The 25,846-nt window shown below is 35.1% G+C and overlaps 1 protein-coding gene across 2 annotated transcripts in view; it reads left to right on the forward strand.

Moving 5' to 3' along the window:
- The first annotated feature begins 292 nt into the window (after positions 1–292).
- The window catches only part of HGF (hepatocyte growth factor), a 70,038-nt gene continuing 44,484 nt past the window's right edge, over positions 293–25,846 (forward strand). The window contains exons 1-7 of one of the 2 annotated variants that reach the window (XM_028846134.2): positions 293–439; positions 717–846; positions 7,897–8,062; positions 11,978–12,090; positions 13,484–13,598; positions 18,501–18,643; positions 25,675–25,795. In XM_028846134.2, coding sequence (XP_028701967.2) covers positions 302–439; positions 717–846; positions 7,897–8,062; positions 11,978–12,090; positions 13,484–13,598; positions 18,501–18,643; positions 25,675–25,795 — 926 coding nt within the window. In that variant the 5' untranslated portion in view covers positions 293–301. The remainder of the gene's footprint in view (positions 440–716; positions 847–7,896; positions 8,063–11,977; positions 12,091–13,483; positions 13,599–18,500; positions 18,644–25,674; positions 25,796–25,846) is intronic. The other variant, XM_015134187.3, reaches the window with a different exon arrangement.

Below are 25,846 nucleotides of genomic sequence, written 5' to 3' on the forward strand. Positions count from 1 at the left end.
GCTTATTTTGGCCCCACAATACCACACCCATTTCTTACCTAACCTCTTTCTACCTGGGCTGGACTTGCCTGGGCTCTCCTCCCTGGCCCCTCTCCCTCCTCTCCCAGGTCTCTAAACCCCTAGAGAACCTGTGTCAGTGTTTTGAATCCCTCAATTGCTCTAGCAGGAAAACTAGACAGATTAGGAGCTGGGGCACATTTGGCTGAAAGACAGCTCTTCGCTTTCTTCTTATGCTGCTTCCCCTTCCTCTTTTCCCAAATAGATATATAAACACATGTATTTTCCTGTTTAAATTGAGCGAATGGTCCTCTGCCTGTGCCTTGATTTAGCTATTGGGCTCAGCCTTGCTCCTCCCTGCCTTACTCGGATAGGAGCCACTGGGATCTGGAGCTCCAGCTTCCAAATTGAAGCTGGCCTCAGGCCAGGTGACCTTTTCTTTGTAAGTTTCTTTCCTAAGCGTGGGGTTGGGGGGAGGCGGGGAATGGGGGAGTGCAGGGATCTGTTTGGTGGTGTTGAAGTGGGGGGGCGAGTGAGGAAAGGAGGGGGCTGGAAGAGAGTAAAGGGCTGTTGTTAAACAGTTTCTTACCGTAAGAGGGAGTTCAGACCTAGATCTTTCCAGTTAATCACACAACAAACTTAGCTCATCGCAATAAAAAGCAGCTCAGAGCCGACTGGCTCTTTTAGGCACTGACTCCGAACAGGATTCTTTCACCCAGGCATCTCCTCCAGAGGGATCCGCCAGCCCGTCCAGCAGCACCATGTGGGTGACCAAACTCCTGCCAGCCCTGCTGCTGCAGCATGTCCTCCTGCATCTCCTCCTGCTCCCCATCGCCATCCCCTATGCAGGTTAGTTTCCTTCTTCTTCTTTATTATTATTAGTATTTAAGTCTCCTGCTAACCTTCCCTATTCCTTTTAACACCCTCTTTTTATCCTATTCCCAGCATCCTTTCTGAACTCAGTATGTAGTATAGGTTTCTAAAAGCTCTCATTATGCTTGCTTTTGACATTCTTTTTTGTTTGTTTGAATAGCATTTAAAATGATAATTAACTTTCCCTCAACTCCCCTCTACCCCCAACCCAAGCCCTGTCCCACTTAGCCTAATAGTTGTGGATTATGGGATAGGGTTGAAGTGCTAATACTGGCTGAACTTGGCTGCTTTGGACTAGTTTAAAGCTAAAGAGAGGGTCTGGTCTGAAGAGGCCAGAGTGATGGTCAGTCCAGCAGGAAGTCATCTTTTTCCAGAGAAAAATTTTTCATAATAATCCACTATTCCACATCACCTAGTCAACATTTGGGGCCAAATTACAACTTTGTACAGGTTTTCATTTTCAGGAGGCAGAATAAACTGATTATTTGCATATCATAAAAATGAAAGAGAAAGCCTCTTTTTGAAGATCTTATCCCTTCTGGGTGTGGATGTCTGCCCTTTGGAAACTGCAGTGCATGAAGACTTTGATTAAAGCTGCAGAATTGCCCCTCTCTGTCTCCCACTTTCTCCCTTGGTTTTGCCTGTTGGGGAGGAGTCGCTTGAAAGTTCATATTGCCTGGAGGTTTAGAGAACTCATTTGCTGCTTTGGGAAGTTTCTCTTGTTATCAGGGCAAGAGGAAACATCTGTATTTTGTTGTATTATCATTGTAGAGGCTGAAGTGCCAACGGGAGAAGGCAGTGAATATCAAGGGTGGGCACAGGGGAATAAAAGAGTGGAACAAATGCCCAGATGGAGACATGGCCTTTTTACAATATAAAAAAGGAAACTGGCTGTATCTTTTGAGATGTTAAATATGAAATTTATCAGGCGTCAGATCTAGTTTTTGATATGGTACAAAGGTTAAAAACCTCAAGAATTTGCTAAATGAAAAGGAAAATCATTCAACCCACCTGGTTTTCTTTTATTTTGTGAAGTGGCCCTTTTGGAAAATGACGCTGTTTGGAAGGGTCACTTTGAAAGCATTTAGGTAAGATTTCTGAAGAAGTTAAAAAGAAGTGAGTTCAAATCAAGCAGGTTATCATGCTTGAGATGTGTCATGTTAAAACTGCTTCACAGGATCGGGTGCGGTGGCTCACACCTATAATCCCAGCACTTTGGGAGGCTGAGGCGAGCGGATCATGAGGTCAGGAGATCAAGACCATCCTGGCTAACACGGTGAAACCCTGTCTCTACTAAAAATACAAAAAATTAGCCAGGCGTGGTAGCGGGCGCCTGTAATCCCAGCTACTCAGGAGACTGAGGCAGGAGAATTGCTTGAACCTGGGAGGTGGAGGTTGCAGTGAGCCAAGATTGTGCCATGCACTCCAGCCTGGGCAACAGAGAGAATCCATCCCAAGATGAAGAAGAAAAAAAAAAAAGTTTCACAGACAACTGCTGGTTTAGGGGATTTTGAGCTTAAATTGAAATAATGGCTAATATTTTGAGGGTTTTCATTTTTAAAGATTAAAATGTCACTGTTCTGAAGTAGAATCTGGTTACCTGAATTCATCTGTGCGAATGTAAGGGGAACACAGTATGGAAAACCCAAACAGTAGATCAACCATAGGCAGTTTCTATTTGTTTTTGGCATGCATTATGAACTTTTGGCAGGAGACATACATTGATAATTATATTTCACTTGCCTGATGTAGAAATGACTGTGTTTCCTGAGTACAGGCAGAATGCAGCCCAAGAGTGCTGGCAGGCAAGGAGAGTCCAGTTGGGAATTACAAATATGCTGTGAATAATTCCTGAAGTGGATAATTCTAAAACTGTCATCAAAGGAGGGTCCGCCTTTGTTTAGGTGGCCAGTTTATTTTGATAGTTTTTTAAATAACCTTTAAAATAAAAAACATGGGTAGCCTCTTAAACACATAAAAGTTTGTTCTTTTTTAAATGTCATTTAGTATTGACTATTTAGAGGTTTCTTTTGTTGTTGTTACTAGCTTTGATTATAATTATTTATTCTATGAATTTATATTTGTACATATTATAAAATAACACATTGTTAGGAAAGAAGTATATACTGTAAGTTGACAACCAGTTATCAACAGAATACATTATAGAGATACTTTTTTTAAAAGCTTCTTAAGAAATATTCAATATAAAGGGCCCAAGCCATTTTTGTAGGAGTTAGCCTATTTAGAATTACCCTCTATTCACTCCCACCTACATGGGAAACAAATATCCAATCCTCTGTAATAAAATAAGCATTAAATGAACACCTAACGTTCAAGAGTATGTGGGGGATGTAAAGATGAACAAATGAGAAAGGAACTTAAATTTGTTGAGCAACCGATATGAACCAAGTAGTAAAGTATATCTTACTTAATTCTAATAAGATTGGCACTATTGGACTCATTTTGCCTGAGGAAACTGAGGTTCAAAGACCTCAGTTATCTTATTTCTTTGTGAGTTAAGGGACAGAGCTGAGGTTCCTACCCAAATCTATGTGAATGAACTACGTCGTGTTTTTTTTTTTCTTTTTTCATTTATATTGAAGCCAGCAGCAGCGAAATCAACTGAAACTTAATTTTAAAAAATCATTTAACTAAGTGATATATTAAAAAAAAAAAAAAAACCTGGTTAGAAATACTTTGTACTATGGTTGAGAGTTCATTTCTAGCATAGAGAATCAAACCAGGTTAAGGGGTCATATGGTACTAAAGTCCATATGAAAAGATAGATGGTAGAATAGTCAGTACCTTAGCGCAGGAACACAAGTGGGCCAAAGTACAGAGGTTCATAAGTATAAGGAATGTCCCAGGAAGGACCCCACACAGCAACTGAAGGCAAGCATTTGAGACAGAAGTACTGGGCATGTGATGCGGAATATTGTCTGTGAGTGGAAAAGTAAGATGAGGTAGAATGGATAGGACTGAATGTAATGCTCAACCATGTGGTCTTTAAAATGAACATCATGGGAGCAGCTGAAAGTTTTTTTGTTGAAAAGATACTTGATTGAAGTTGTTCTTCAGTGTGGTTGCTTCAGTTCCTGTGTGGAAGGAAAGTTGTAGGCACAAACAGACTGTGAAGGTGGAGGCCAGGATTAGGCTTCTAGAAGAATGAAGCCTTAAATAAGAACTGGAAAGAAGGAGAAGGAAGAAAATACCTAGGGAGGCCCCTCAAATCACACTGGACATCACTTCATTTTGTAAATCCCCTTGGAAGAGATGATGGTGCAGCTTCTCAAATACCAGCATTTGATTTACATCTGACACAGTCTCTGTCTTCTTGGTATCTTTATTTGTGATATTGTTGCCTTCTCTAAATAAGGGGAGATGACTGCCAATTTGCAAAAATCCATGTCTTAGATAATAATGAAAATTTAGATTTCTATTTGAAATTCTTGGCTTTGGAGAGTTTACAATCTCCAGTCCCAACCATTCCCTTCCATTAATTATTTGTGTACTTTCATCTTAACATCTTGCCACTTCAAACTGTTAATCACTAATCATGTGGATAGGTTTCTCAGAATATGTGGAGCCAGATTCCTGCTTCTTTCCACACCCTGCAAATCCTTTCCTTGCATGATTTTCCTTTGAAGTAAATGGTTAGTCCACACAGAGAAGAAAATATATGAGGTACTGAGAGAAATGAGTGTGAGGTGCTGGGACTAGAGGGAGAAATGTGTCTTTCTTCAAGCACCTTGATACATTTGACCCTACTTTCTGTGTGTAGGTTTTCACTAGGATCCTAATGATTTCAGCTCTAAGACAGGGACTTTAGGTTCTTCAGGAAATATAGCTTCCAGAATGTTTTACCGTACTGGGAGAAGAGGAAAAAGGAGTTGTAATTTAAAGCACAGGAAAGCATGACAAATTTGTAGTGATCTCTCACCCTTTGATTTCATTTCAATATTTTGTTTATACACTTCAGCTAACAGTCACGCACAAAAAATAGTAGGGACAAATCTGATCCAAAGATATTTTTGAGTTTCTTCCCAAATTAAGCTTGGCTTTTAACTGTTTTCAGTAAAACAAGCATCAGTTGTTAATACATATGGAAGAGAAAGTTGAAACTATTTTCAGCAAAGGAATTTTATTTTCAGATGCTGTTTTTGAATGACTTCTGTTTTGAATTTTTCTTTTATTGAATAAGGAATTAATTTTATAGATGTGTGGATTACATGATGTACAATTAGCTCCAACTTCATATTTTTTAGTAATTAGTTACTGGCTTAGTATAAATGACTTAATTAAAAGGGAAAGTTTCTATGTCATGAGAACAAAATAGTGAGAAAAGAATTCTGGTGTCTGGTTCTGATTGCCCCTGATAGCTTTGTAGCCCCAGACAAGCTTTTCACTTCTATTTATTATCTAGTAAAGGGAAATAATAGATTTATTTGTTTTTCAAAATGCTTTTTGATCTTTAGATGAAAGGTAGTGATTGGAAAATTTGTCAGCAAGCAAGGGTAGACTGTTTTTATGAGGTACAACAAAACATAAACACATTTCAGTAGGACAACTGAGGAGATTCAGAATTAAATACAATCAACAATTCCATGGAGACCTCCGCTCTCCAGAATCTTCTTCATGGCTTGCCTTCATTTTGCGTGGCATTGGGAAAAGAAACCAGAACATTGACCAGAGATTTTATTTCATTTGATACATTAAAATATATTACAATTTAATGTTTGTCTTAGACTTTTTGATTTTTATGCTTTTCCCTCACACTTAGACGTGTATACTAAATACATTATACATCAGGCCAACTTCAATTTTATATTTTTAGTTAATATAATTATACACATATTTGAGAAATATGTGTACAAAACTCTTCTATTTTGGTGAACAGTTGTTTCATAGATTTTTTTTCATCCATTAACTATCATTTATTTCTAAGAAACATTCAAATTTATACAGGAAATTATATCACTATTATGCTATGAAGCATTTCAAAGCACCTTAGAAATAGGGTAATAAGGTCAAAGGAAAGAGAAACTCTTAATGGAAAAACTTATTTCCTATTAACATGGTTCTGTGACAGAAACCAAAATTTGAAATGAATTATGCCTTCTTTGCTTGGAAGAATAACAGTTCCTTCTTCATGCCAGAGATTAAAGGATAAAATTTCAAAAACAAAACTAAAACTTTGCATATCTATAACATTTTAAAAATCCAAATTGATTTTCAAACATTTACTTAAGGTTATCAAGTCAACATAACTTTTATATTTTAGATTGAGAAATCGGGGTGTTAACATTTCAGGTAATTAAAGTCATTTGGCAAGTCAATAAGATTGCCAGTGTTATACAAGGCATTTGGTCCAAAGTCAATAAGATTGCCAGTGTTATACAAGGCATTTGGTCCATGCTCAATAAATAACATGTTGACAGAATTTTTGGTTAATTTCATTTTCATGTTAAAATGTCTTATAAACTGTATCTGTTGTACCATAGCCATTCTATCCTGTAAGGCAAATAAAAATTAAAAATGAAAGCATCATTGCAGAATTAGTATTATCTTTTGGAGACTCTGCTTTGGAGTTTTACAGAGATTCAGAAATTTAGAGGACCTCATGTTTTCTCTAATTTATTGCAGCCTTCAAATTAGGATGGACACTAATTAGTAGCATCTGCTCATCTCATAAACCAACTGGAGCCAGTGGTTGCTGACAAACTTAGAGTATGATGGCATTTTTGGTACCTCACTCTGCTAGGTGTATTTCCAAATTACGTGCACACAAATTTTTACTCTCCTTTTTTGACACATTTCAACACAGATACAGATCAGGAATGTATTTCCTGCTCTACTGTCCACATTTCTTCTCTACTGCTAGCTCTAAACCAAATCTTCAGGAAAATGCTACATGCCATATTTCCATTACGATCTTAGCAATTCTTAGATACAGATGGCATGATCAGTGGTTCAGAGTGGTGGGTTTCCAATCTGAGATATTCTAAGTGGTAAATTAATTTTTTTTCTATGTCTTGGTTTCTTTGACTCAAAAATGAATGTATCCTTACCGCCTTTAGTATAAGCATGTTCGAAAAGAATTGACAGGCAGAGGAGCACAAGCACATCTATCCTTATTACACAATAGTTGCATTCTATTCAACATTTTGATCTGCATTGTGAAGATGCTGATCACTAACAGATTGGAGCTATTTTGGGCAAATGGAGAATACAGAGAACAAGTTTTTGATACACTAAAGTTATCCATAAGGTTAAGTCTTTTAGAATGTTTTAGTTCTGTTTTTCAGGTTTTCAGTAGGAGGCTTCATGCTATCTAGGCGCCTTGTATTTTCATGAAGAAAAATGATATTGCTACATTAAAGGATGAAGTTTTACATACATTTGATTTACAGCATTTTGCTTGATCTCAAGACAAATAGTTCAGTGATACCAAGAAATAGTGTCCAAAAGCACAGAAAACATTTATGCATTAAATGAGGAGAGAGGGGCTAAAATATGAATAATATGAAAGACTTTAAAGAGTAGGTCAGAAGAATTTATCCACTGCACAGTTTTTAGTGAGAAATTTCTCACCTGTCTTTGTGTTGGCTTATCTCATTAAATACTATAATGTACATGAGGACCAATTGTAGAAGGAAATGAAAAGGTTAATTATAAAGCATGATATGATATGCTTCTAGCACTGATATTTGCTTTCATGATGTTTGGAAAATATCATGTTATTTATTTCTTTAGTGTGAACTCTGTCCTGATTTTTAAAAGTTCCCTAATTTGAAAGAATGTAAATGAGTGACTCTACATGACAAGTTATTTGTTTTTACGTGTTTACAATATTCCTCTCTTTCTCTTAATTATTCCCTACCTCACTCTGCTCCTAACCCCTGGAAATCTAGTATATTGTTAGGTAAAATCACTGTCTTGTAGATGATTCTTGGGATTTTTTTAATATAGGAACCTTAAAAACATTTCTCCAATGTTTATTTTTTTCAAACATTTTGTATTTAATAGAGGGACATAAGAAAAGAAGAAATACAATTCACGAATTCAAAAAATCAGCAAAGACTACCCTAATCAAAATAGATCCAGCACTGAAGATAAAAACCAAAAAAGTGAATACTGCAGACCAATGTGCTAATAGATGTACTAGGAATAATGGACTTCCATTCACTTGCAAGTAAGTTACTTCATTTTTGTTCTTAGAATAATTTTCCAAATATAGCATGCATGTATTATAATCATGTGTCTCTTTTGTGTTGTAGTCATTGTGATTTGATCATAAGTACTTTGATTCTAGATTTAACTCACTACAAAGGAAGACTTAGCTCTCAGTTTATCGAAACATAGCTTGAGTAAGGGAGAGTGCAAAAACTATTACCTTCTAAAATCCACAGTGGCTTTGCTTATGGAATTTCTTTTCTCATCTGATGAGCAATTGAATTTGAGTAACTGAAATAAAATTCAATTGGCTCTGATCTCCCTAATATTTTAAAATATCTATTCAGAATAACCTTTTTTTTTTTTCCTTGCAAGAGGAACGGAGGAATTTTTAGAACAGAAATTGGGCAGCAGCCAAAATTTACTTCAACTTTATTATATCATTGCTTTTAGGGATTTAAATAAAAGGTGTTGAGAGAATTAGTTTAAAAATTAGAGAGACTGGTGTCAGCAGAGACTGTTTAAAAGAAGAGGATAGCAATGGTAAAGTTTCAGGTGAAAATTGATGGGGCAGTTTAAAGAGGCATGAGGGGACTTAAATGGAGAGTTTCATGTCTTTTGACAGTCCCTGTGTGACCTCATAGGGAAGAATTCCTTACTACAGGGGTCCTTAACCCCCGACCCCTGCCACTAGTCTGTGGCCTGTTAAGAACCAGGCCTCACAGCAGGAGTGAGCTGCAGGCCAGTGAGCATTACTGCCTGAGCTCCACCTCCTGTTGTATCTGTGGCATTAGATTCTCATAGGAGCTGAACCCTATTGTTAACTGCACATGTGTGGGATCTAGCGCGTGTGCTCCTTATGAGAATCTAATGCCTGATGATCTGAAGTGGAACAGTTTCATCCCAAAACCATCCCCCGCTCCCTGGCCCCCCCACCCTACTCCACCCCCTTGGAAAAATAAACCAGTCCCTGGTGCCAAAAAGGTTGGGAACTGATGCCTTACTACTTTGCCAGTGATCCCAGGGCATAAAACTTTTTGTTTTGCACTAAGAGGGTGACAATTTCATTCTAATAGTCTCCTAAACTGTCAGAAGAAGACACATTTTTTTAGTTATTCATTATCTTCCCTCACTTATTTCCCAGTCTTTCACTCCCTATTTTATCTTTTTTTTTAAATAGGGTCATGCATAAAGTCCTCTACATATTAAATTCTACTCAATTACATTTAGGTAGTGACCCGTAATGTGACCACAGGGTTTAGTAAGGTCATGGCAAGCGGTCCTAATTTCATCTTGCCTTTTTCAGAGAAATAAATGTTATGGGCCTGAGAGGAAACAGCATGGTCAGAAAAGATCTTTACCAGGTTTAGGTTGAGGAAAGACTATCTGCTTTCAATATCTAGAGTGAAACTGCCAATTTCAGGGAGATAGTTCCTGGCAAGGGGAGTGGGAATTGACTTTGCAAGTATATTCCTATGATAATTCTGTTTCATTCCCTGAGTTTCCTATAAAAGCCTTGCTATTGTTAAAAATAGAGACAACTACTCTCAATCAACATCTCAGCTGTGTAGATTCATGGAGATGCTCCAGCAGTTGAGGAGGATACAGTTGTATTTTCCCCTCTCCGGGTTGGAAGAGCAGGGTGAAGGGAAGGAGAGGACACCTCATTGCTGATTTTTAACTTTGAAAATAAACTCTCTTGGACCTACAAGTAAGGAAAGTATTGCTACCATTCAATTTTCACATTAGTCAACCTTATACTTAGGAAAGAAAAACTTTCCTCTTATTTTATTTAGTAGGAACTAAAATGATTTTACTAGAGAAGACATTAATAAATTAGTAAGTGCTCACATATTCCATATATATGAAATTTCATACTTTCCTACCATATTTTGGTTGTTATATTTGGTCTCCAAATTTATGGCAACCTGTGCAGAAAACCACAGGTAATATTATGTATTAGAGCCAAGATTTATTGGCCCACAAATGGTAAAATCCTCCTTGTTCATACACACACACACACACACACACACTTATGTATTTGGAATTATTAAATATGTTAGCTATACAGAATTGAATTAACATACTATGATACTATGAACTTAGGGTCTTAATGAACCAAAGGATCTTATTTGTAGACATGTTATATAAAACAGAATTATTTTAAAACAATGAAAAATACCCTAAACCACTTATAAAATACCAAAGAAGTGTGCAAAACCATCTGTGAAGTGAATGGGTGTGAGGGGGAACATTCTTAAATACTGTTTGTTCTTGAGAAGATATCAACAATATTAGTTTTCTAGAGATTCAAATTCTTCTTTGCTGGGTAGGAAAGATGACCAAGAATGTCTGATTCAAAGCTCTTCAGGAAATAGCTCATTCATGAATTCACTTAAAAGAATAAGATAAGAAGCTTTCCTCTTTTAGCCATGGCTGGCAACTGCTACTGGAATTGCCTTCCTGCCATAAACAACCAGGAAATAGACAAAAGAAGCTGTTGAAAAGATTACAACTAGAACGATGTTAAGATAAAGACTCTAAAAGTCAAACCTAAAAGAAGATGCAACTCATGGAATTTGATGGCTTCCACCCACTTTATATGGAGGTGTAAAACAATATAAAAAACACATTTCTTAAAGAATTTGTCATTGCATTGGAACGAGAGAAAAGAGTGAATGAGATCAGCAAACTGGAAATCTTGTTACCCACTTTACAGATAGAATTACTTAAAAACAAATTTTTCACTTTTTTGGGTATTTATCATTTTGTTATATACATAGATTATTTTAGTGAACAACGACAAAAAAAATACTTAGCTATAGAAATAGTAGGGGTGGCAAGTTTTCGTAACTTTCTTTGAGATGTTATATCAAAAAGATATCCTCTAATATTACTAGTTTTCTTTAAATTAAAATTAAAAATGCTTAGCACTTTGGGAGGCCGAGACGGGCGTATCACGAGGTCAGGAGATTGAGACCATCCTGGCTAACACGGTGAAACCCTATCTCTACTAAAAATACAAAAACTAAAAATTAGCCCGGCGCGGTGGTGGGTGCCTGTAGTCCCAGCTACTCAGGAGACTGAGACAGGAGAAGGGCATGAACCCAGGAGGCGGAGCTCGCAGTGATCGGAGATCACGCCACTGCACTCCAGCCTCGGCGACAGTGCAAGACTCTGTCTCTCACACACACACACACACACACACACACACACACACACACACACACACAAAAGAAAGAAAAAGAAAAACTTATATAAGCAAACCTATTTAGGAAATATTAGCTTAAATAGTTATCCTCAACATTTTCATAGCTTTTAATAAACTGCAATGTTTTGTAATTCACCAAAAAGTTACATTATATGCAAAAATTTCCAAACACTGGTTTCAGATCCCACTTTTTAGGAGAATCTCCTAGGGCATTGATATATCTAATGCACCTTAGAAAATGTCATTTTAGCATATATTTTTTACAGTTATACACTTTGCAAATTACTCCTGATATCTCAGATATAATTGAGATAGCTTAAATATCTCAAATATAATACCATTTTATACAACTGCGGATAAAAATCATCCAACTTTCTGTGAAGTTACAGAAAAATAAAGCCTTCAGAAATAGTTCAAATAGTTGTGTTACATATTGATTTTGCATGTTAAAACTGTTATTTTTCTACAAGTCTTTTGGAATAACATGAGAAAATTCCAAGGAGTATTCAATCTGATATTTAAATCTACTACTACAAAAACTTAATTTTGTTCTTTCTTGCTTGGCTATCAAAATGGTAGTTTCAAATTTTACTCATATTTTTATTATGTATATGTAATTATGCGTTCATTTCTATATTGTCCTCCTTGATGAACCATATACCCTTTCTTTAAATACTGTATAAACAGTAGTATTTCTTCTTTTCACACTGATGTTTTTTTCAGGGCCTTTGTTTTTGATAAAGCGAGAAAACAATGCCTCTGGTTCCCCTTCAATAGCATGTCAAGTGGAGTGAAGAAAGAATTTGGCCATGAATTTGACCTCTATGAAAACAAAGGTAACTGACTTCTCCCTAAATAGTGCATAATAAAGTATAATGAAATACATGTTGTAATTTCCTGCCAGAGTGGTCTTTCTCACTGATTTCTCTAGTATATATGAGATATCTTATGTAGTCAATTCATCCATTAAGACAGTTGAAACTAGTATCTTGACTATTTTTAGTATGGTACTTTAAGGAAAACATTTTCAAAACTTTTCATAATCTAGATTCCTTCCTCCCTCTTTGTTTTTTTGTTTTGTTTTGTTTTGTTTTGTTTTGTTTTGAGGGGGGGTGAGGAGCATCTCCTAGAACTGGCATTCTCGGTGTTCATTTTAGAAAGTGCTACTTTAATTCATTAGTTTAAAACACTTTATATTACAGCAAATTTTGAGTTTGCTACAGTATTTTGCATTTAACAATGTTGGATAACTAAATTATAGTGATGATTACTGATAATAACAAAATATGGAGATTTTGGATACATGAGTTGGGACTATGTTTCAACATATACTTGAAAAATATTTAAAGGAGGAATTGAGACCATATTATTTGTTGATTGCCTATTCTGGTGGTCTGATATTGTATTCACTAGGTATTTACTTTGTTCAAAAGCAGAATCAAGTAAATGAAATGAAAGAATGTTAACTGTGTCCTATTAAATTTGGATGCATAACATGGTAGAATATGTAGATGTTTTCAAGTTAATAGGGTAAATGTTTAAATAAAATTAAAAATAATTTCATGGTAGAAGTTAATCTTTATATATATAATACTACAAATCCTAAACATAATTCATGATCTAGTATAAGACCGTTCTTACTTCAAACTGTCTTCTAGCTTGCTAACAACTGCATGTACTATTATTTGGTAGGAATATATAGGTTATTACAATTTGCTTGTCATATCAGTTAGCAGTGGAAATGTTTGCAAAAATATGGAAAAAAATAAGCAAGCTACCTCATGCATATACATATGTAAACAAAAATCAACACAATTTTACTAAGAAGGACAAAGTAATTATCTTAGGTAACTTTTTGAATTCAATATAGATTTTAAAAATCATTTAATTTTTGTTGCTAATATTTTCTTAAAATGGTCTATATATGTGAGCAAATCAGAATTGCTTGGCTAGTTGAGTATACAGACTATGTTAAGTACAGAGACTGCTCTCTGGAGTTATCTATGCATATATACACAAAATAAAAACTTCTCAATCATCTGTTTGTTTTGGATTATTCAAAATGTGTTATTTTGAAAATACTAGTAGAAGCTTTAGGCAAGAAATTTCAATGTTATTTGAAATAGTTTACAAGAGTTAATTACTTACAGGTTTGAATGGATTTTTTTTTTCTTAAATACAGCATATGTTTTGCATAGTTGCAATAATTTTATCTGCTTTCTTCAATAGACTACATTAGAAACTGCATCATCGGTAAAGGACGCAGCTACAAGGGAACAGTATCTATCACTAAGAGTGGCATCAAATGTCAGCCCTGGAGTTCCATGATACCACACGAACACAGGTAAGAACAGTATGAAGAAAAGAGGATGAAGCCTCTGTCTTTTATATATGTTAACAGTCTCATATTAGTCCTTCAGAATAATTCTACAATCCTAGAATAACTTAGCCAACTTGCTGATTTGTATTACAGCAAGGTTTATATGAATTCATGACTGATGCTTAGCAAATGATTAATATGTTAATAAAATGTAGCCAAAACAATATCTTACCTTAATGCCTCAATTTATAGATCTTGGTATTTGTGAAATAATAATGTAAACCTCATTTAAAAGGATTCTACTTCCTCTTTCTGTCTTTGAAAAAGTATGGCACTGTGCAGGGGTAGAGGCTGACTGTGAAAAGTGAGAGGTAGATGAGATTCTTACCTTACTGAAAGCTGAGGGTTCTTTAACCTTGGTGGATCCCAACATTGGTTGCACGTTAAAATCACCTGCTGCAAGCCCTCGACGAATCTTACTTAGAAAATGACAACACAGAACAATTAAATCAGAATCTCTGGGAAGAATAAGGCACCAGTATTTTTTAAGCTCCCACCATGATTCCAAAGTGCAGCCAAATTTGAGAACCACTGCTAGAAGTTCAAGCTTCAGATTGACCAGCTTTTCCATCTCACCTATTGCCTAAAGACCAGATTGGATAAATGTGTTCATTACAACAGATGGATACTATTTAGAGATGAGTAAACACAATATACTTAGGCTCGTCAGACTGAGAGTTTTAATCATCACTGAAGAAAAACATAGATATCTAATACTGACTGGAGTATTAGTCAAGGCTTATTTCACATACAATTTTATCAGAAACCAAAATAGTTTAAAACAAGTCTCCCCTTGTTAGTAATGCTTTGGAGGGTTTACTTTACCGTGTACCGTGCTGAGCAACGTACCTCGTTAATCTTATTTACTCATCATAAGAACCACACAGTGGGTAGTTTTATTGGTTCTATTTTAGCTACGTGACAAAACTGAAGCATAAAAACACTTAGTAAGTTTTCAGTGTCATGCACAACTAGAAAGTCGCATGGCCAGAATATAAGCCCAGTCACCATCACTCTGTAACCTATGCTTTTAACAACTTCAGGGCATGAAACATTTGGCCTATCAGTAGGATCCATGCTGTGATTTGTTTTTGCAGTGGTGGTGATGACTGCCTTGTTGAATCCACTTTTTATTCTATTCCATTTTGGGGACATAATTCTGCAAGATGATTCTAATTAGGAAACAGAGATGAGTTAATTGACCAACACAGAAAGAAAAAGAGTTTGTTGCTCCACACTGGGATTAAACATATGATGTTGGCCTAATTAACACTAGCTAGTAAGTGTCCAAGCTGATCAGCTCTACTACATTTCAATAACAGAAAACAACAACTTTCAAAATTAGTTACTTAACAATTATGTCGAAATACCTCTAAAACATAGTGTTTTCCTTACATTACAAAAACAAAAATTATGATTGGTTTTGTCCTTTCTTGAGAGTTTGCATGGTGTTACTCCCTGCATAGTGAAGAAAACGTTTTATTTAAGTAGGTGGATCTAAGTTTTTCATGAACAAAGGAATAACATTTGAAATCAATCTTACCCTAGTCCAGGAGAATGCACTGGACTGACCTAGTAGAGGTCTTATTTCACCCTGAGTTTTCTATGGTTGCGATTCTCCACTGGAGGAGTAAATATGAAATAGATCTCCCTGGGAACTGGCTTCCCAGTCCAATCAGCTATTTTACCAATGAACACTTCCTTGTGATATAGATGTTTACAGCTGAGAGGATCCAATATATTAATAAAATCCTTTTTTGCATTCAATGAGGGAAACACATAATTTTCATCAATTAGCAGCTTATTGGAATATCTGCATGATGTTTTAACACTTTTAAGTGTTGACTAAAGATTAATTTTACAGAAAATAGAAAAAGAAAATATGTTTCTGTCTGGAGGAATGATTTATTGTTGACCCCTAAATTGAAATATTTCACAAGTGGCTTAATGGAAAGATGATGATAGATGATGAAATTAGTGTAGAAGCTTAACTAGAAAATCAGGTGACCTGATATCTACATCTGTATCCTTCATTGGCCACCCAGCATTCATTAATGAATCAGATGATGGAATAGATCAAGTTTCCTAGGAGCACAGTGAATATTAAAAGAAAACAAAGGGAGTCTAGCACCTAGAAGACCTAGTTTATATTTCAAAGTATATTTGGATATAACCCAATTTTAAACATTTCCTCACTTATCTCTCTTAAAGCCTTGCCAACAGCAAGGACAAAGAACCAAAAATAGTGTATATGTGAATAAATGCTTATTACAGAATCTGCTGACTGGCACATGCTTTGTGTGTAATGAGTTCTCATAAACACTTGCTGAATGAACACACATAAGTGAAATAGCACGGCGAGGCTTCATCCCTTGGTCAAATATGGGGTGCTAAAGAAAATCAGGCGAAACACACTGGGACACTAACCAAAAAAAAGTTAATTTAGGTAAAAGGTAAAATACACTATAGAATGAAGAAAAGAGATGACCCAGACTGCTCTTTAACCTTCATGTCTTAGAGAGTAATTTGATATGGATTGATTCAGAATTGTGGAAAGGAGCCCATCTTTTCTCTTCATTTTGATTTTATTAACTCCAATGGGGAAACTTTATTCATCTGTTGGCCATATCTACTTTTGATTTCTACATTATTCTCTCTTCCTTTCTACCTGTATCTTTCCTAATAAATTGTTGACTGATTAATTCACTACTTCTTCACAGCTTTTTTTGGCTTTTCAAATCCACTGGAAAGGTATACGGGTGTATCACTTTGTGTATTTCAGTGTGCATGTGTAGAGGAGACTAAAATCCTCTCTCAAACTATAAATATTGAGTATTTGTGTATTGAACATTTGCTATAACTACTAGGCTTCTTAAATAATCTTAATATATAAAATGATATAGAAAAAGGGAAATTATAGTTTGTATTACTCATCTAAGTGAAGAAATTAGAACCCAGGGAGTAAATAAACTGTCTAAGGACTAAGGTCGTATAACTATTTAGGTGATAGATATGGGGCAACTGTATGAGTTTTATGATTAACAAGTAACTTCTCAACACTGTACTGTATCAACTTTTCCATGAAAGAGAGCTATAGTATACTTTGCTTAAATAAATTTGATTAGTACATGACTTCTTGAAAACATATAAAGCAAAAGTCACATTTGATTCTGTCAGAAAAATGAGTAAGCCATAGCCCAAACAAAAGATGCATTAAAATATTCTGGAATGATAGAGCTAAAAGTAAGAAAAATGACTTTTTAAAAAAGTTAACTGTTAGGAATTGTGAAATTATGCTGAATTTTAGTTGCATTATAATTTTTGTCAGTCATACGGTCTGACAACGTGTCTTATTTCTATTTCCCCATATGAAGAATGCTGGTGAAGCAAGGATATTAACTGTTTAGATGCATTGAAGTTGCATAATGTGGATAATGTTTAATTGGTTCCCTGAAAATGTTTAGTTAGTAATAAGTGTCTTACACTATTTGTTTTGTCCAATAATTTATATTTGTTGAAGACTTAACTAGAATGCACTCATGCCAAAATGAAAGAATTTCATTGCAAAATATTGCTTGGTACATGATGCATACCTGTATTTGTTTTGTGTCACAACATGAAAAATGATGGTTTATTAGAAGTTTCATTGGGTAGGAAACGCATTTGAATGGTATTTACTAAGAGACCAAAATCTTGGACTTCACTCTACTTTTAGGGCCATTTAGAACTCAAAGTCTCAATAAAAGTAGAAATAAAGCCTGTTAACAAAACCCAAACTGAATATTAAAAATGTTACTGGAATTTCAAAGAAATGTTTACTGGTATTACCTGTCGATGTATATTCTTTATTATGATCTTTTGTGTGAAGTCTGGCAGACAAATACAATATCTAATTGTTGAGTCCAATATCACAAGCAGTTCAAAAGTATAAAAAAGACTTGGCCTTTTCTGATGTGTTAAAATACTTTATGCTGGTAATAAAACTAAGAGTAGGGCACTAGAAATTTTAAGTGAAGATAATGTGTTGCAGTTACTGCACCCAATGGCTTACTATTATAAACCAAAATTGGGATCACTAAGCTCCAGTCAGTCAAAATGATCAAAATTATTGAAGAGAATAAGCAATTCTTTATTATGACAGGGTAGATAAAGTAGAGTGTGCTTAATGAGAGGTAGCATTTGCTAGGTGCCAATTACTCTATCATCCATTGGAACTTCTCAAAATAACCATATAAGGTGTAAGATGTTAAAGGTTATGGTTATACTCAGTGCACAGGTAAGCTAATAGGCTGAGAGAAGCTAAATTACTTGCTGGGGTCTCACAGTAAGAAAGTGAGCTGAAGTTTCAGCCCAGATTTAATTGGATTCTGGGCTCTTTATTCATGTTACTTCATGAATCTGTTTCTCAATTGTGCAGAAAAAAGGGGGCTATTTATAAGAAAAACAATAAACAAGTAATGATCGCAAGTAATGCAAGAAATAGTAGGATTTCAAAATCAGTGGCAGCATTTTCTCAGTTCTCTCCTAAGTGGCCTTGCTCAATCACCTGCTATCTTTTAATGGAGTTTTGAAATTATGTTTCAAACAACATCGACTAAGTTCTAGAATGTTTGACTCTTAGCAAATTAAGAGGCTAATCGTTCTAACTTGATGGTGAATATGGAAATTCAGCTAAATGAATGTTAATAAAATTCAAAGGTTTTAAGGATAGATGGAAATGACAGAATTTAAATTAAAATATATGAAGGAATATAAGATAAAGGATTTTTCTACTTTCAGCAAAAACATACCCACTAATTAGCAAAATTAATAGGCCAAAAAAAGTTGCATGCTCTTATACTGTAATGATTATCATTTTAAAACTAGCTTTTTGCCTTCGAGCTATCGGGGTAAAGACCTACAGGAAAACTACTGTCGAAATCCTCGAGGGGAAGAAGGGGGACCCTGGTGTTTCACAAGCAATCCAGAGGTACGCTACGAAGTCTGTGACATTCCTCAGTGTTCAGAAGGTAAATAAACCTGAATGCCATGTGGGCCATTCTATTCCCCTTATGTGTAGAACTGTAACTCACATTAAAGGTTAACAGCAACGAATCAATCATAATAAATATGTTGTTCATGCAAATGCAACTACAAATAATAATTTAAACATTTTTACACAATGTTTTTAAAACTGTTGGATTATCACCAGATTAATGCACAATAACAGAGCAAGTTATCAGTTTGAATTTCAACACTGCCTGAGACATCCCTCTGGGGAAAGTGAAAGAGAGGGTTTACTTACCTACTGTCTTGAGCTCACATACCTCAAAATCTACTTACTGTGTGGCACCTGAAAGGAGTTGAATGAAGCTTAGCCTTTCATTAGCAATGCTAATTCTATTCAACCAGCACCTGCTTCCACAGAAATTTTGTCAAAACTATTCTGAAGTGGTGTGACAAGGGCATATGGACCCAGAAGAAAATACAGTGTAAGAAGGGATCACTGGAAGCTTGACCCCATGCACGTTTTGGTGAAAATGTGCCTAGAATCTGACACATAGACTGGAACTGAGTACCATTCAGCATAGGATCTGAAGAGATCAAAGCAATGGAGCCCAAACTGTCTTGAAGGCAGGCACCTTAAATCCATGTCTGTGTTTTCAGCTCTTCTCACAGCATAAAAGGGCATTGTCCTTACTTTTGCAGTGGAAAACTGAATGACAAGATGGAAGAGTAACCATTTCAGCATTGTATGTGGTTTCATTTTTCTTAGTTATCTGGTTACTGAATAGCTGGGGTTTTCAGTTCTGTCAGAAACTCTAAATTTCCAAAAATCTAAGTGAAACATGGATGAAACTCTGTTAGAAAATTATTAGGATTTCGAAGTATTTGGGGAGGGGGACTACTGGAATGCTGTCCAAGTTTTATACTAAGATATCTTACCTGTTTGTTATTAACCAAATATTTTTAAAAAATATTTCCTCCATAAATATTCATTTAATATTAGGTTGATATTTATCACACAAAAAGTAAAGGCTACTGTTAGCTAATTGTCACAGAGAAGGATTTGTTTTCTGTTGTTAGTGAATTTGAAATCCTTGCCTTTATGTGCTAGAGCCAGTTCCATCTCTGTTTGTAAATTCTTGCTTTCCATTCCATATCATATTCTGTTCCCTATAACCTCTTCATTGTTTTCTTTTCTTTTAAAAATAATAAACTTTTCTATGATCACGTTATGAACAAGTCTGTTTTGTATGAATAAGTCTGAATGAATTAATATTTGTCTTAAACTTGCACATGGAAGAAAAAAACACCCCTACTTTTAAGGGAATCTCTCCTATTACAGTTTTCTGAGGTTGAAAATCACTGGCAAGGGGTGTTGTTTGACCTGAAAAAGTGTTTTCAAAGACTGGTACCTTGGCCAAACTTTAAACAGCTTACTGTTTTCATTACCTGCCTGGTTCTTGTGAGAATATGATTTTTCAACTCTGGGTTTATATGAAAAACATTCATCAAAATATACTTACCTACATAGGACTGGACTGCTAGGCGACATAGATTAAAAGTGCTAGAAAAGAAGTCCTTGAATAAATCCTATTTTCAGTTATTCTTATCTCATTAGAATGTAACTCTCTAGTATCTTAATAATTTGAAGTCATCACACCTCCCTTAGAAAAGGGCGTTGCTCATTGGTATTGATGGTATATGATGCTGTTGGTCACCACGGCACTAAAGGTTGCAGACATGTTCTTTCTGGAAATAATTAGTGGCCTGACAAGAGTGGAATAACTCTCCTGTGGGAGAAGGGAACCAACATCTGCCCTGTAGGTTAAACTTATTTCAGAGAGCATGAGTTAAACTGTGGTATTTTAAATTCAAGCTAACACAAGCAACATGTTAGCAGGATTTTAATGAAAAAGATCCAAAATAAGAAGCATTGTCAAAACATTGGCAGAGAAAAAGAGTGACTTTTAAAATCAATAATATAAAATATACAAAATAGTATAGACATGATATAAATTTCTTTTAAAATACATATAAAGGGGAAACCTCAAAATCCAGAGTGCTTAAGTTGTGTAATAGATGGGCCATTTCTATCCATGGATACAAATTAAATGGTAAGTTATAAAGGTTATTTTATTATGGCTAAGGTAGCAACTATAAAATCGTTTTGCATATTTAAAATTAAACAAGAAAAACACCCGTGATCAAACTTTAGACGGTTCAAATGAAAAAGACATATAGAACAGTATATCTTTTTTGAAATTTTTGTAACCATGCTTAAAACTTGGCTTGGCCGGGTGCGGTGGCTCAAGCCTGTAATCCCAGCACTTTGGGAGGCCGAGACGGGCGGATCACGAGGTCAGGAGATCGAGACCATCCTGGCTAACACAATGAAACCCCGTCTCTACTAAAAATACAAAAAAATTAGCCAGGCGAGGTGGCGGGCGCCTGTAGTCCCAGCTACTCGGGAGGCTGAGGCAGGAGAATGGCGTAAACCCGGGAGGCGGAGCTTGCAGTGAGCCGAGATAGCGCCACTGCACTCCAGCCTGGGCGACAGAGCGAGACTCCGTCTCAAAAACAAAAAAAAACAAAAAAAAAAAAAACAAAAAAAACTTGGCTTATAATCACCTGAAATTTGTTTAAAATTAAAAGGATTGTGTCTGATAGTCAATGATTAATATTATTTTCTTATAATTTAAAACTTTAAAATATAGTAAATATTCCAAAGGAAAACAAATATTCTTTGATCACACTTATCACCTTTCAGTTAGGTAAGAGGAATAAGTTCAATAGATCTATTTTGTGAATGTTGACTATAGATAATAATATTATATCATATATTTAAAAAATGTTAAGAGACTAGATGTTAAATGTTCTTACCACAAAAATGCTATGTAAGGTAATGTATATGTTAACTAGCTTGATTTAGTCCACTGACAATGTATATATGCTTCAAAACATCATGTTGTACATGATAAATATATACACTTTTATTGGATAGTTTTCAAAAAGAACCCTATAGAGTTCTACAAAGAAAATAATTAGTGCTTGATTCAAAAGTTTTAGAAAGTTGAGGTATGTAAAATCCAATTTCTTGCTTTAGGGTTTGCTTGAAACTTAAAATAAAACAATCATTAGTCATTGGAACTGATGTCATTTCTAATGATTGTCAAATGACCAAGTCAATATATTTTAATTAAGCCACAATCATTATTTTAAAAAATACATTACATTTAAAATCCCAAATAATACTGACATAAGTTTATGTGTATAATTTGATACTCTAAGTGAAGAAAAACTTTCTAAAACAAATATTAAATGGCAAGTTATAAAGATTAAATGGCAACTTATAATTTATTTGTAAAACTTTTATTTATATATGTAAATGTATGAGACTGCTTATATTTTAAACATTTAGTTTTGTTGAAGGAATCACCTGCATGGATTTTTCTGAGATTGTCTTTAATGTAATAAAATAAACACTAATTAAAAATAGATTCAGATACTTTCAAAATAACTGTTTTAGTCTGTATACTTATATCACTCCTGTTTTATGACTGAGAAAAATGAAACACATTTTTAAAGATTAGTTGGTTAGTATGATGAAAAAGCTGTTAAATTAATCCTCTGTGTTTTGTAATTTATATACAGTTTTTGTAGTATTCTAGTATTATTCAGTCCAGAGCTGTACTTAGAAAAAATATTGAACTGATGAACAGAAACCATTACTCTGTGAGTTTTTGTGATCTATCTAGGGCAGTAGTTAGCTTTTTCTTTTTCTTTTTTCTTTCTTTTTTTTTTTTTTTTTTTTTTGAGGAGAACTTGCTGGATCAGTTAAATAGTGTACTGACAGCAATAGAAAGAGCCAAAGGGCATTCCTACATGTAAACTGTTACATAGTTTATATGTTCACCTGTTTCCTTGAGTACATGGACTTGGTTTCACCTGAACTGCTTGATTTTAAGAAAATTTAGAAGAATCTGAGAATTCCCAGTTTGAAAAGTGAATATGAGTTAAAAATTTGACTTTCCTGAGATAATTCTTACGAATAACTTGATGATTTGATTCCATGGTAAAACAGCCAACTTTTCAGCCATTGACTTTGGATAAGGTATCCAATCTAGTTACATTCCCATGCACTTTCCCTGCAATGTTCCAGTAGATGAGACTGCAAAAGGAGAGCAAGTTAACTGTTGTAAACAAAAAAACAGAGGGCAATGAGGACAAGCTGGTAGGGATACCAACTTTCTAAAGTTATTGCTATCAGTATATCATAAAGTATAACCAGCTAGAATATGTAGAAAATAAGTTAAAATATGTAGAACAAAAAGGCAGTTTGGGATAATGAAAAAAATACTAAGACTGTGGGTCAGAAGATTTGTGTTCCAGGCTCAGGTTTAACATATTGTGTTTTAGGTAAGTCTCTTAAAACTTTTGTGAGCCTTGTTTTCCTCACTGTAAGAATCAGATGATACCTTTCATGTTTGTTTGTTTGTTTGTTGTTTTTGTTTTTGTTTTTTTTTAGACAGAGTCTTGCTCTGTTGCCCAGGCTGGAGTGGTGCAGTGGTGCCATCTCAGCTCACTGCAGCCTCCACCTCCTGGGTTCAAGCAATTCTTCTGCCTCAGCCTCCCAAGTAGCTGGCACTACAGGCATGTGCCACCATACCCAAGCTGGTCTCAAACTCCTGACCTCAGGCAATCTGCCCACCTTGGCCTCCCAAAGTGCTAGGATTACAGGCTTGAGCCACCACACCTGGCTGATACCTTTTATGTTAAAATTATGGTATAAACAATCAAATAATATGTTACTATAATATATCTAAATATCTCAATGCAATCATGACATGTTTAATTCCCACCCCAACAATAACTTTCATTGCTTTCTAAAATGTAACGTTATTCTTGATAACTTTTATTTATTTATTTTTAGGCCCACAACTGCAATAATAACTCTCCCTTCACTTTACTATCAAGATAGCATAAGTATGCTTCTGATTTTATGTTATTTTGTCCCTTTATAATTTATCCAACTCTCATCTATTCAAGGTCCCAGTAAAATCTAGTCTCTCCTGTGAGAGACTAGACTGACTAGTCTCTGCCTAGACTATGACTGCCAAATACTTAGAACTTTTACAATAGATCCCATTATCTAGAAAGTTGCAAAGCAAAGTGAGGTCCAAGTACCAGCAGCAGCAGCAACCCCTGGGAGCTTCTTATTAATGCCCCAGCCCAGACCCACTGACTCAGAACTTGCCTCTTAACAGGATCTCAAGGTGGTTTTATGCACATTCATACTTGAACAAGCATTGATCTGCCACACTCATAACGAAAAGTGGTCATCTTATGGAACTATCTGTTTCATTCATGTAGCTATGTTTTCTTAAAACCATTAAAATGTGTAAGTCAAGGAAAAAAATTTATAATATTGCTCAATGTAGTGATTACCAGAAAATAATTCTATTCACTCGCATTAGAAAGGAATATACTATCATAAGCTGCATTTGCTGAAGAAGGCATAATAGATGTAATCTCTTTCCTGAGTACAAGAGTAGAAATTGTATATATGAATACTTATCTTTTATATGTGACCCTAGTACTCTATTGTACATTTCATTCAATACAAAGGAACAAATAATGATAAATGCTGCATCATTTTCCTTGATGGTATCAAACTTTGTGTTCTTTAAAAAAAAAAGAGAGAGAACTAAATGAACCTGTTAACCATTCAAATGGAAAGCTGAAATGTAACATTGCATCACCTGTGTTGATCATTGCAATGACCTTGGCCAACCTGAGCACCTTTATTGATACGCTCATGGACTTCACTCATTTACAGTTCAGATGCTTATTGGGTGTAGTCTGGGGAATCTCAGTATCAAATGAAGGGAAGCTGAGTTGGCCTCTTAGCCCATATATTAATATAAATGAAAGAAAGTAGATGGATCAAGCCAAGTTATTCATGTTTCAGAAAGTTAATAGTTAATGTCCCTATTGGATTATAAGAATCAAGGATTCAAAAGTGATGATTCTAATACTATAATCCCAAATTACTACAAATACTCATTAGGCTAGATTCCATTGGATAAAACTAAGCATTGATGCCTCTTCCCACTTCAGCTAAAGTTAGATTATCAGTAATTATAAGATACAAATGATGTGTTTAAGGAAGTTTGCCTGATTCATAGGAAAGCCAAGCAATGATTTATTCCACAGGATGCTTGCTGTGCTACAAATCAACCTGTCTGTTTGAGAAGTCTCACTTTCAGCAATTGATGTGATTCAGTTTTCAGTGTGACATAAGGAGCCAGCCAGAAGAGAACAATGAATTAACCTCACAAAATCATCTGTGAGATCCTACCTAATTACATTAGCTTATACATTTTAAAAAGAGTGGAAACACGGAGTTCAATAGCAGGTCATCTTCTATCCTAAGCCAGATAGGAATGTAAACTTGCCCAGCCTATTCAACATGGATGTTTGCTAACAGAAAGGAGCTGTGATTTATTGTTTAAAAAGATCCGTATTCTTTGAATTGCACCAGATTTCTATGTGAAGCCAATCTCTTAAATCTATGTGGTCCTGATTGTGGCATTAACCATAAAAGTATGACACAAACTCAATTAACCTTTGTAATTACTGTGTATGTGTTTGGAGGGCAAATTGAGAGAGAAACACTATTGTGCTGACAAATAGATACTGAGATCTTTGCACTTTAGACCAACACGGGAAAAATTTCCAAGGATATGTCTTTTATTTCCATTTTCTAGATACCTTTGAGACAGTTATTGAAAAAAATAGATAGACAGCATCGTGGCCCTATAGTAAATCTGCGTGACACTAATTACAAAAATCCCACTTAAACTGTATGATGTGTTCCGTAGGGAGTAGTTTATGTCACTATTTATGGACATTAGGCCCTAATAAAATGTTAGGATGATGTGTAGGATTTTTTAAAAATCTGTTTACTAAACAGGTGCTGTTCTTTAAATGGAACAGTGGTGTTTTTGATTTTGCTGTCAGAAACAATTAACATGCCATACTTTAATTTTATTAGTTGAATGCATGACCTGCAATGGGGAGAGTTATCGAGGTCTCATGGATCATACAGAATCAGGCAAGATTTGTCAGCGCTGGGATCATCAGACACCACACCGGCACAAATTCTTGCCTGAAAGGTAATATATTAATGAATCATGCTTTCAATGATTCTTTTATAAACTTCTATT

This window comes from Macaca mulatta, chromosome 3 (assembly GCF_049350105.2).
Source record: "Macaca mulatta isolate MMU2019108-1 chromosome 3, T2T-MMU8v2.0, whole genome shotgun sequence".
Taxonomy (NCBI): Eukaryota; Metazoa; Chordata; class Mammalia; order Primates; family Cercopithecidae; genus Macaca; species Macaca mulatta.